At 42.9% G+C, this 13,692-nt stretch overlaps 1 protein-coding gene across 1 annotated transcript; it reads left to right on the forward strand.

The window, feature by feature from the left end:
• Positions 1-747: 747 nt before the first annotated feature.
• On the forward strand, positions 748-12,373 carry LOC117498525 (heparan sulfate glucosamine 3-O-sulfotransferase 5). Its single transcript, XM_034150677.1, has 2 exons — positions 748-854; positions 11,443-12,373. The coding sequence occupies exons 1-2, from the start codon at positions 748-750 to the stop codon at positions 12,371-12,373; spliced, it is 1,038 nt and encodes a 345-aa protein (XP_034006568.1).
• The last annotated feature ends 1,319 nt before the right edge of the window (positions 12,374-13,692 follow it).

Raw genomic sequence — 13,692 nt, forward strand, 5'->3', positions numbered from 1 at the left:
GTATTTGGAAACCAATTATAGTTGTTATCAGGCCTGTAACGTAACGCTTTCAGTGTTTTAATTATACCCAAAAGGCCAGTTGGCATTCCACGAATCCCTCAGCAAAACATCACCTGAGGCAAACATTTCTGTGCTCCATTTATGAGAGGGTGCAGTGCCCTCTCTTGGATAAACAGATTATTATTTTATTTCTTGATGGTCAAAAGTGCCATAAACATCAATATAATGTGATCATTCCATCACTTTGTATTCTTAAAGCCCTATCAGTGTCAGTCACTGAAGTCTCTCATTGAATTAAAATCACAGGAAATATAAAGAATGCTCCAAGGGTTTGGAGATGACAGACGGGGGTGAACACATTTTATTATTATTATTATAATTATTGTTACTGTTATTTGTTATTTATTAATATTATTTATTATTGTTATTTATATATTTTTTATTATTAAACTTTTTTTGTATTATTTATTTACAGCCAAACTTCATACTGCACATTCGTATCTTGCACATTAGATCCATTGTGAGTCTCCAGTTGGCAGGAATAAATAAATAAATGTAACAAAGTGCCGGAGCATTTCCTCTAATGGCACTGCAGCACTTTCCAGCCATGTGAGCGTGGCCTAATCACTTGTAGTACTTGATTTAGTGTGTGTTAATAAACATTAGGCTGTCTCCCTGGTGATCAGTGGTTTATGTACTGGGCTCTCTGCAGGCTGGAGATGCAGTCCTGAAGATTGATGGAGGGCCATGCTATTCAAACAACAGGCGCTGCTGAGACAGAAGCTCTTCATCCTGGGCAGCCTCGCGATCGGGAGTGTCCTCTATCTGGTGGCCAGGGTCGGGACCTTGGACAGGTAGGTCATCACTGTCACAATACCTTACTTTTATACAGTAGATTCACACTCTATATTACTGATTGATATTATTCAATGCAGCCCATTATCCCATTTGAATGTGCTACTTCACACAAGGTGGATCTTCCTAAGACAAATAAACATTTACACTGTTACAGGAGCTAGGACAGTTTTCTCCCCTTGGCTGTTCCTTACTGAGAGACCTAGCTCAGGGTAAGAACTGACCCAGGGGATCAGCAGCAACAGCAGTTAGATTATAAAGAGAGCAAGATGTCATACTTCAATGTGGCTTCAAAGTCTAAAGGGTCGGAAAAACATACTTTAACCTGTTAAGCCCGAGAGCCCCCGGTAGAGGGGGCTGCGGGTTTTCTTTTCACAAAACTGTGTCTCAGGGCTTAATATTTAAAAACCTATTAATGTGTCATACCAGATTAACGGGAAGAAACTCAGCTAACTGACAATATGAACCATTTTTACGAAAACAAAACACAAGTCTCATAAGAAGCGTCCAAATGACCTCTGAGCGAAAAAATGCTAACGCACTTAGCACAGAACTCAAGGTAAAAGTACCCTTATTACTTATCATAACTACACATAAAAGACATCAGATTAAAGCTAAAATTCCACAGATTATATAGGTATTAGTATCATCACTGAGCGATCAGAACTCGCGACGGGGGAAGAAGACGTAGCTTTACGGAGCATTCACTGGACATCGTTTCACCTTAGCTGTTATTCTGATCAAAAGTCGTGTTCAATGGCATTAAAACTATAAAAACGCGGCTGAAGGTTAATCCATAGGTTAATCCAATGTGTCTGTCACTTAGAAAAAATTATTGATAATCCATAATTCAATTTTTATGTAAAAATCGGAGATTTTATATTAGCTGCTAATGGTAGCTAATATATGGAGTGTATCGCAGCTTCCGGTTCCGGGGCATTCTGGCTGTGCAGCACTCATTCACCAATGGGTAATGTTTAGATGGATGTGAGGAACTTCCCCTCGATTCTATTGGCTCTAACGGTTAAAAAGAGATGTCAATCATCAAAATTGAACGAGGGGGGCCAGAGATATGGAAAATGCACCCAAATGACCCCAGAAGTGTTTTTTTTTTTTTTTTTTTAAATCTCTCTAAAAAGGTCAAACTTCACTTGTTTTGCATCAATCTTGATACAGGGTACTTATATGTTATAGTATGGATTCCTAAAGCTTTTAGTCTACTATCCCATCATTCAAGGGTGGATGAAGATCAAGTAATTATTTTTTTTGGACGGACACTATAATTTACATTTTTTTTTTTACTATGTTCAATCTGAATTTACTTTAAAATAAAAACATTTATATTGATTCTGACACTTCTACATCCAATTCACAGATGTAACGCGATAAGCAATTTATTGACTTATCGTACGATAAATAAAAATGAACTCGATAACTTTTCGTTTACATAAGGATGTGACCAGAATTTTAGCCAGGCGCGCTGTGCCTGCCAGCCAGGCACGCTGTGAGGGGGCGGGGCTCACACACAGCCAGGCGCGCTGTGAGGGGTGGGGCTCACACACAGCCAGGTCAGGACCATGGATGTATAATAAGAACTGGATACAGCGTCGGAGGCGGGGTCTCGTTCTTTCCTATGAGAGCTGCTCATTGGAGCATGAGGACAAAATGGCCCAACTTTTGAGAGAGCAAAACTGAAGTTACCTACTGTAACTCCAGCTTCTATGAGTATAGGCGTAGCCCTCTAAGGCTATTGCTATTGGGTAATCCCCTGCGCACCCGCGCAGCACTGAAACACTTGTAGTCCACGCCCACCTCGCGGGTGGGCCCCACCCTCGGGCTCCCTTCCGGTATAAATAGGAAGGAGGCCCGACAATCTGCTCCCACACAAACAACTTTTCTTCAGCTATTCGTGGAGCCAGTGGGGCCCAGAACTTAGAGGGCTACGCCTATACTCATAGAAGCTGGAGTTACAGTAGGTAACTTCAGTTCTATTTCGTATATGGCTTCGCCCTCTAAGGCTATCGCTATTGGGTTAAGGGCGAAGCAAGATGTAGTCTGCGCCCCACTGGGTCCGCCCGGTACTAGAAGCACAGACACACCTGCTCAGATAATAACCCATGCCCATGCCTAATGGCGCATCACAGTCCCTGGAATATAGCATAACATGAATATTTTCCATGAGGGGACGAAGGCTGGGAACAATACAACCCTGCCGCTGTGAAAAAGTAGAGACGAAGGTCACACTTTGCCCAGCGACAAAAAGAGGGGAAACAAGGGCAGCTCTCTGCGTGCAGACAGGCAGGAGAGCGCACAGCTGGGTCCCTGACATCACTCACTCTGACAAGACACTCCGTACAGAGTGTGTCAGAGGAAAAAAGGAAACATCCCTCTCACAAGAGGGAAAAAGGGCCGCTCTTAGTGTGCCGAGAGGCAGGAGAGAGGCGCACAGCTGGGTCCCTGACGTCACTCACTCTGACAGGACACTCAGCACAGGGTGTGTCAGAGAGGAAAGGGAGACATCCCTCAAATAAAATTGAATAAATGAACAGGGGGAAGACCAAGATGCAGCAATGCAAATGTCTTCCACTGACATTCCTCCGTGTAAAGCCATGGAGGAGTAAATTCCTCTGGTGGAGTGCGCACTGATGTTCTCCGGGGGATCCACCCCAGAGGAGACATACGCCTGCGACACAGCCACACACAGCCAGTGTGACAGCCGTTGTGCAGACAGAGGCTGCCGAATGAGCGCTCTCTGTAATGCACATGTAACACCTGCACCAAAAGTGAATGCTGAGCACAGAATTATTTATACGAATCAGTTTCGATCAAACCTCTCTAATATAAATGTAGACATTTCAGTGTGTGGACCAGCACATCAGAAGTCTAGGTTGCTCAGGAGAAAATGGATACTGTGCAACAAAGGTGAAAAGACACAAAGCAGACGTTGTTTGGAAAAGGTACAGAAAGCTATACTATTTATTCCCTTTCTTTCAGATAAATATTTGATATACATATATATTCAGTTACCTTGAATTTGAGAGTATCCTGGTTTTAATTATTTGTACCTATTTATTTTTATAACTATTTTGGTATCATATCATCATTTGGTGTTATTACTTCTGTTTTAATTATCCCTATTTAATATAAACTAATGGTTTTATTTAAATTTAGTAGCTAAGCTATATATTCTAATTTTGGGAACCAGGACTCTGTATTTGAAATGTTATTTCAGATTCTTAAATAAAATGAAATTAAACTTAGTTATCACATTACTTCTATACACATATAGTTATAACATATTCAACATAGTATCACACAATCAATAATCAATCAGTTCTTGGCTCTCAACTTGTGAAGAGGAAAAGATGCACAAGTTCTTGTCCTACCACCGTTGTGGGTAACTGTAATAGTTCTCTTCCTTTAGATAGGTCGATGGGTAGCTCGCCAGACTGAAATTTGCCACAGTACACCAGCAGAGATGAGGGCAGCGTTCCAGTCAAAGAATCCCGAAAATCTCCTTCACATCACACAAAAAAAAGACCCGACCTGACAACAAGGCCAAGAGTCAAATGAATAAATAAATGAATGAATACAATGGTTTAAATGCAAATTGAAACAGCACTTCTCTGTATATTAATCAAATCAACAAAATACACTCCACATGTTCCTAAAATCCTATTAAACAAACAATTCTAAATACAACAATTATCAGTCAGCTTATTTAACACATCTGTCACACATGTTATTATTTTAACAAAGTGTACTAAACTCATTTTCGGCCAACCTATAACCAGCCACAGTTAGCTCCACTTTGCTCATATTCCACAACAAATAACAGACTAAACTGTGGTCAATGCCCCTTCAATGTGCCACAACAGGCGGCAAAGCAACGTGAAGACCACCGCCAAAACCACAGACAATAGAGTGGTGCAGTGACTTCACGTCCCTCCGCTCCGCACACATTAAAGCAACACGGATACACGCTAGGCTAACTCGTTAGCAACGGTTAGCCGCGGCTAATTTAGCATCGATAATTTCATTAAAATACATATTTAACATCCGTATTTTCTCATGCAACTCACCAAGGGTATCATATAAGAGGCAATGCTCTTGGGGAAAAGTAGCAAAGTCGGTCAATCTACGTGAAAAGTTGTCCAAATAACTACAATCAAAATCTTATAGTGCTAATGCTACTGAGTCATCGTCCCAAAAGGATAAACAGCGCATCTCACTTCCTGGTAGACGGGCAGAAACGGGGCGGGTCTAAACTTTGATTGGCTTAGCCTTGCTTTAAAACCACTTTAGATGGACAGGGGATTTATCTAATCACACTCATTTAAATGTTTTCATGAAGAATTGTCTAAATCATGTTGTCCTAAATTGCATATTGTGTATCTATATTGTTTCTATTTTAGTTTCAAATAATTTATATTGTTTGTGTATGTAGTGCTAAGCCTTAAAATAAAGTTGACATTTTAGTCAATGTTATTTCTCAGTGTCTTAGTAACCGGGGGTTACACACAACCAGGCGCTGGGAACGGCGCAACATAGCAGGACAGCGCGCGCACGGGACAGAGGAGATGAGACGTGGCTTCCTCCTCCGACCTGTGAGGGGGAGGAAAGAAGCCATCCAAGGTGATCACTCTTGACCTAAAAGAGCTTGTGATGACCTTTGGCATAAAAGCCGGGCTAGGGCGTAAAACAGCTGAACTGCCATCTCCTTGGATAAAACACTCAGAGCGGGCGCACATGCTCGAGATGTGCTGTGGTCGTCATGGTGACGAGCCACGCCAGAGCCCTCGCCGCCGCTGCCCGTGAGGCAACCCAAGGTGGGCCTGGAGCGAAAGGGCTGCGAGGGAGCCTCCACACGCTGCGTTTCACTCCGGCTCTCATCATGAGGTGCGTAAACGCTCAGGGGATGAGTGGAGGTGGGAGCAGTGCCGTCCACATGAGGCGTTATAACAGCGCTCATGGGCTTATTATGACCGTGTGTAGGAGGCGTATCTCGGACAGAGGAATGCCGCGAGCTCTGCAGTTTATTAACCGATAGGTTAAAAACGGCAGGCTTCTGCAGCGAGCCCTGCTGTCTACTAATCGACAGATTAGTGGCAGCCGGCTTAATTAGCGAGCTCTGCAGTTTATTAACCGATAGATTAAAAACTGTAGGCTTTTGCAACGAGCCCTGCTGGCTACTAACCGATAGTTTATAGGCAGCTGGCTTACACAGAGTGGGGGATATGTGAGAAACACTTGTTACTGATGACACAGACAAAATGTTGGAAAATGAACAAACTTTATTTTTCTCATCACAACCCCCCCCCAAAACGTCAGAAACGGCCCTGCTTCCTTGGAGGCTCCCGCGGAGCAGACCAGGAGCGGGGGTGCCTCGCTCCCCTTCCACTCGCCGCCGGGAGACCCTGTCTCTGGGGTGGCGGAGGAGCGGAGACGTGGGACGGAGCCCCTGCAGCCACCGAAGGGCGACCCTGACGCCGTGGCTGCGGTTGCTGTGGGCGCCTCTCTGCTTGCGGCCGCTTCGGATGCTCCGGGCGTTGGTACCGGTCGGGGCGCTCAGCAGGCTGGAGCCAGCTGACGTGCTGGCGAATGTTGTCCGCCTGTTCTGCGGCCGTCTTCATTGACTCCACCATGGCGTGGAACTGCGGTCCGAACAGCCAATCCGGGCTGATTGGAGCGTCCAGCAGCACTTTCCTGACCGCCTCTGTAACGGACGCCTGCTGCAGCCAGAGGTGGCGCTGGATCTGTGTCACCCACGTCGAGATCCTCGTCTGGGAGACAGCGACGGACGCGCACAGAGTGAGCGCCGTGCTGGCACAAAAGAAAACCCACAATGCTAACGCTGAGCCTCTGAATTAGCAACGAGCGAAAAATGCTAACACCTTACTGCACCGAAAATCACTCACAAAACCTTATTATTTATCTTTTCACCACATCCAACACATCGTTTCACATCGTGAGGTGACACAGAATCTATTGACACCAACATTACCACTGAATTATACGTATTTGCGACGTTATAAGCAAAAACGGACATCAAAACAGGTGACGCTAGGTAGCTAAAAATGCTAACATTTTTACCATGGCTCTGTAGTCTCTCCAAAGTGGTCTTCAATGGCATTAAAACGATAAAAACGCTGCTGAAGTTAATCCATAGGTTAATCTAATGTGTCTGTGTCCCTTTGAAATGATTTCTGATAATCCATAATACCAAATACTGCTTTTCCGTTTCCAGATGTCAGAGCTAGAGATAGGTTCACTCTGATTGAAAATTACATGCGCGAAGCCCCCACCTTTTCTCTTCACAACGTGTGTGTGTGGGGGACTCCCCCTTCGATTCTATTGGCTCTAACGGTCAGAAAGAGGTGTCAACCATCAAAATCGACCAAGGGGGGCCAGAGATATGGAAAATCCACCTTAATGACCCCAGAAGTGGTTTCTTTTTGCTAAATCTCTCTAAAAAGGTCAAATGTCACTTGTTTTGCATCAATCTTGATACAGGGTACTTATATGTTGTACTTTGGATTCCTACAGCTTTTAGTCTACTAACCCATCATCCAAGGGTGGTTTGCACTATAAGTAACATTTTTGGACGGACACTATAATTTACAGTTTTTTACTATGTAAAATCTGAATTTTCTTTAAAATAAAAAACATCTATATTGATTCTGACTTTTCTACATCCAACTCACAGGTTTATCATTACTTTGAGAAAAAAGATGATTAATTTAACCCTTTTAGAAGGGAAGATATGGTCATTTGTTCTGGGAATGTCATTTTCGAGCCTGAGACCTGAAAAACAGGCTCAGGGCTTAACAGGTTAAAGAGCTTACGGAGTAGACTGGACATAAGGAACACACTTCGGGTGTCATTGTCTCCCATTACCCCCAGATTGGGCTTGTTGCAGAGACACAAGCTCAGGGCTCCCACTAATTCAGCGTAATGGTGAGTTGTATTGTTATGCACTTTATATTTGTTTTTATGCTGGTGTTCAACTGGTTATTGTGATAACTGGTTAGATCTGCTTACGCATTTACTTTGATTACCTCCTTCTTTTGCAGATGTGCAAGAGACTTTAAGACAGCAAACTGTGTTGAGTCAGTGTTTGAACGGGCAGATTGTCTGTAAACTGCAGCATATAAATGAAGCCTGTGTAGGTACCATATGTGTTTGGCCTACCAGATGTGTTCGGGGTCCGTTACGCTTACCAATGACGTCACGCATTGGCTGTACGGTGACCCAAGAGGACATTTTACACGGTCAAATTCCGAATGTATTGAAACTCCAGACTCAACGTAAGAGCTTGAGCCTCTTCGGGGGATGCTAACATTTAAACATACACTTCATTCTTTACTTTGTCCGTTATTATATGTAGAAGATATTACTTTTTTCTCCGTCATGTTGTTTCCATAGCAACAACTTCAAAATAAATAAATCTAAATAGATGTGTGTTCTACACACCAAAATACGTTATTTGAAAACCCCTCTCGATCGATTTACAAAAAAAAAATAGTGTGGCCCGCCCTAATACACCAACGCAGTTATTTGCATATCATTTTATTTATGAATATGGAATTATGGAATTCTAACACTGGAGTTTGTTATTATTTACTATAACTTTATTATAGTATTCGGGTACAGCCCTACTGTACCCGAATATCCAAATATTCGTTCGTTGGAGTACTATTTCGGGTTTCAATTTCGTTATTCGGATATTCGTTTTGTTTGTTTTTTCCCCGTTTTTTTTCAAATTGAATTTATTGAAATCTCCAATATCAACGTAAGAGCTTGTGCCTCTTCGGGGGGTGCTAACACTTAACCATAAACGTTATCGTTGACTTTCTCCGTCTTTATATGTAGATATTACTTTTCTCCGTTAATCTCTGTCACGTTGTTTCCAAAAACAACTTCCTGTCAACTGCGCTAACTCTCCTTCAAAATAAAAGCATGTACATAAATAGGAAACCAAGCCAAATTACACTTAAGACGTATACAACTGCAACGAAAGTAACAAACACAATGCGATATCCTTTTCAATTTCAAAGAACACAAATTGGGTTACATTAACAAATAACTATAAAACAACAATACTGTAGAATAACAAAATGAATGCCGTGAATACACCGAAATACACATGTTGAAGCAGTTCGCTGCGGATTACTACGCCCCCCCCGCGCGGGCCGAATATTCGAATATTCGCTGCGGATTACTACCGAATATCCGGACCCCGAAAAATGGTATTCGGGACAGCCCTAGATCATTCTGCTTCAGTTTGTGAGCTACAGCCAGTTTATGGTAGCAGCACGTTAACAGCTTCATCCTTTGATCAGAACCCCGGTATACCCTAGTCAGCGCCCCTAGTTACACCAATCAACGTGCGATTACCGTACAGCCAATCACAATGCGTGACGTCATTGGTAAGCGACGGACCCCGAACACATATGGTAGGGCGAACACATATGGTACTGACACCTGCAATAAATAAATAAAATCGATTGAACTATAGCCGAGGCAATTAAGGTCTGAACCCATGCTTTGCATGTTATCTAATCGTATGTGCCGCGGTGCCGTAGACACGTTTTTTTGTTGTTGCAATTATATGCCTTTGTGGTGTGTTTGATTGCAACATTCAACCCAATGGAATATAGCTAACCAGTTAAACGGGAACACAGGTCGTATTATTTTATTTCCTCATATTTATCCCCCCACAACTTGAAGGCCGGTCCGCAAAAATATTTTGGCGCAAAAAAGGTTGGGGACCGCTGTTCTACAGAACAGAAAAGCCCAATTAACAACAAGTCAGCTGCGGTCACAAAAAGAGTACTGGTTGATTCAGAGCTGACAAAGTTCCTCCAGGAAGAAGCAGTTGATGCATCATCCGATCCCTTGATGTGGTGGCGTGATAATCAGAGGAAATTTCCTTTTAATGGCCAAGTTTGCAAAAAAATACATGTGCATTTGTGCAACAAGCACTAGCTCAGAGAGAATGTTCAGCACAGCTAGCAACATTGCTATCCCAGAGAGATCCTGCCACAAGGTTTGTGGGGCAAGGTGGTTCCTTGCTTGAAATCTTTGAAATACAGATTTGGATATGGCCTGTTGAGGCATCTGGGTCTTTGTATGGACAGTGGACTGTACACTTGACTGTTGTTTTAAGGAGGGTATTTTGCTTGTGAGACAATGTGTGCTCATATTTATATATATATATAAACTGTTACTTTAAAATTATTTTTTTACTACATTTTCACAAATGCAATTGCGTGTTTTGGCCACAAGAGCTCTGTTTTCCAGCCTGAGTCTATTTAATTTATTGTGTTGGTTGTGTGTGATTTATTTAATAACATTTTTATAATTTAATTTAATTGTTTTTTTTATTATATAATTTAGATATTTACATATTATTTCACATTTCATTTCCAATGAGGAATGTTCAATAAAAAGTTCTGTTTGAAAGGATGTACTTGAATTATTATTATATATTATCGTTTATCGCAAACATTTCCGGGAAAATGTATCGTCCAACAAAATTAATTATCTTGACAGGCCTACTTGTAATAAATAATGTATGACAATGTTGACTGAGGATATATTTTTTTTAGGGCTGTCAAGCGTTAATAACGCGTTAACGCAAAAAAAAATTAACGCCACTAATTATTTTAACGCGATTAACGCATGTGTATTTTTTGTCCTCGGCCGCCCCGTAGTTTCAGAGCGCATCGAGTTTAAAATGCCATCTACAAGCTGATGCTGACAGCCCCGCTCCTGCCGCCCGCTTGTGGCAGACCACACTTCCACGCTCACCGGCAGGCCCGGACTGGCCATCGGGAGGACCGGGAGGGTGTGTGTATGTGTGGCGCGACTCGCGAGCGAGGCACACCTTACGTGTTGTTGTTGTTGTTAGCATCTGGTGCTAGCTAGCTGCGCTAACGGATATAAGGAGCTGTTTCAATGAAAACAGAGGAGCAACATTTCGCCGACAACTGCGCCGAGCACTTGACTTTATGCAGGTAGCCAGACAGTGGGACATTGTACGAAAAGTCAGCACACTCAGCACGGATAGTGCACGCAACATGATTGGGCAGGCAGCTCCCGTTCGAGCATATATGCCTTGAGCTGCACATAGCTCCAACGATCCATCACAGTGTCTCCACACACACACACACACACACACACACACACACACACGCACACGCACACGCACACACACACACACACACACACACACACACACACACACACACACACTCTATTGTATTATTGTATGAGAGAGGTTCCAGGTTGAATTGAGGCGAATATTTGTAATGTTCAGAGGTTGTTGTGTTTAATATTCATGAGAATATTTGTCATTGTTCAAATGATAATAAACAAACATATAAAGCATATTTGTCCACTCATATGTTGATATGAGTATTGAAAACTTGAACAATATCCCTCAAAGGTACATTTAGAACAGATAAAAAATGTGCGATTAATTTGCGATTAATCGCGATTAACTATGGACAATCATGCGATTAATCGCGATTAAATATTTTAATAGACTGACAGCCCTAATTGTTTTGCTTGTGTCTTCTTCAGGCTACAGCCCATTTGCCCCATTGAAAGCAGACTGCCTCCCGCTGAGCCAGAGCAAATCCCTCTCCGCACCCTGCAGTTTAAGCGTGGCCTGCTCCATGAACTACGCAAGGGCAATGCCACCAAAGAGCAGATCCGCCTGCACCACCTGGTCCAGCAGCTGCCGAGGGCCATCATCATTGGGGTGCGCAAGGGGGGCACCCGCGCCCTGCTGGAGATGCTCAACCTGCACCCGGCAGTGGTCAAGGCCTCGCAGGAGATCCACTTCTTTGACAACGACCAGAACTACGCCCGGGGCATTGACTGGTACCGAGAGAAAATGCCCTTTTCCTTCCCTCATCAGATTACCATTGAGAAGAGCCCTGCCTACTTCATCACAGAGGAGGTCCCTGAACGCATCTTCAAGATGAACTCCTCCATCAAGCTGCTGATCATCGTCCGCGAGCCCACCACCAGAGCTGTGTCCGACTACACGCAGGTGCTGGAGGGCAAGGAGCGCAAAAACAAGACGTACCACAAGTTTGAGAAGCTGGCCCTGGACTCCAACACCTGCGAGGTGAACACCAAGTACAAAGCTGTGCGGACCAGCATCTACACCAAGCACCTGGAGCGCTGGCTCAAATACTTTCCTGTGGAGCAGTTCCACATCGTGGACGGGGACCGCCTCATCATGGACCCGCTGCCGGAGCTGCAGCTCGTTGAGCGCTTCCTCAACCTGCCCTCAAGGATCAGCCAGTATAACTTGTACTTCAATGCCACCAGGGGGTTTTACTGTCTGCGATTTAACATCGTCTTCAACAAGTGCCTGGCAGGCAGCAAGGGCCGCACCCACCCAGAGGTGGACCCCTCAGTGGTGACTAAACTGCAGAACTTCTTTCACCCCTTCAATCAGAAGTTTTACCAGATAACTGGGCGGACCTTCAAGTGGCCATGACGAGCCCCGAACTCGTCCAATGAGATTCCTTGGTATTTTTTTCAATACCAAGTTACAAGATCTCCAAAAATAATAATAGCACTATGATTGAGTTCAATACAAAAATGACAGTGTGACCAAATACAAAAGGGACTTGATGTAAGTTTGTTTTTCCGTCCGTAAAAGAAAATAGTCTGATGGTTTGACTCAATGATGATGCAAATAAATTCACCTGTCTGTCATTGATCCCCATAAAGAGGAAACAGAACTCTGAATGAAGAGATTATAAAAGACTATCCAAACATGGGCATTCATGTTAACATAAGCTTTAAGTCTGTTGAGTTCCTCATGATGAAACACCTTAAAGATGACGAATTGACTTTTGATGAACAACATCATTGTTCATCAGGTTTTCTTTGTTTTTTTTAAAACCAAAGCTGCATGTGTAATCACAATGCCATTATAACATGTTATACTTATTTAAAAGTGGTCTTCTGTTGTCTGATTTGATTGTTTTCACCACATTTTATGTTGATTGAAGGCTGTGATTAATCAAGGCAAGATGGACTTTTATTCTCAACATACGGGGTGAAGATCAGACAGGCTTATCAGAATAGAATTGCTTTTCAAGCTTGACTCAAACCACGACCCTCTAAGCATTTAGGCCTCAATCTTGTTTTTTAACATGAGTATGTCAGTTCCTTTTCCATAGAGCCTTTTCCTTGGTTTGCAAAACACCTGGCATAAAAAAGCCATAGTGAGAAAAAACATGGTTGTCCTGATGATTAATGTCAAACCAACTGTTCATTCTATAATAATTGTGTCTGATTCTGTGCAAATATTCATTCTGTATCATAAGTGTGTTGTTAAAAAAGGTTAAATAAATAAAAATGTGTAAACCTTTATTGTTTACTTTTGTATCTCATCACTTGGATGTCTGTGTTAACTATGAAGCTGGAGTTTTAAAGATAGATCAATTGATTTGAGGTGATCAGAGCTTAGCATATATACTGGAAGCAGGGGGAGCACAGAGCCATAAGAGTAGGTTGATTCAAATCAACACAATTTATAAAGTTCCTTTACAGTCTGTACAGAATATGTCACTGTCTGTCTGGCGCAGCGCTATTGCAGGGGGGGCGTGTGAAGCTTAGGAAGAAGTTGTAAACAAACATTGTTTGCTCGTAAAATCAATAAAATTGACACATTTTTAACACAGCCGGCAGTTAAAAGAGAAGTGGACGAGCCCACGACAAGCCTTGCAGCTACAAAGCCCAAATCAAGAAAGTATGATGAGGCATACATCTCCCTTGACATCTAACGTGGTCGGTGGGGAGATCTCT

The sequence above is a fragment of the Trematomus bernacchii genome, unplaced genomic scaffold, assembly GCF_902827165.1.
Source record: "Trematomus bernacchii unplaced genomic scaffold, fTreBer1.1, whole genome shotgun sequence".
NCBI classification, from domain to species: Eukaryota; Metazoa; Chordata; class Actinopteri; order Perciformes; family Nototheniidae; genus Trematomus; species Trematomus bernacchii.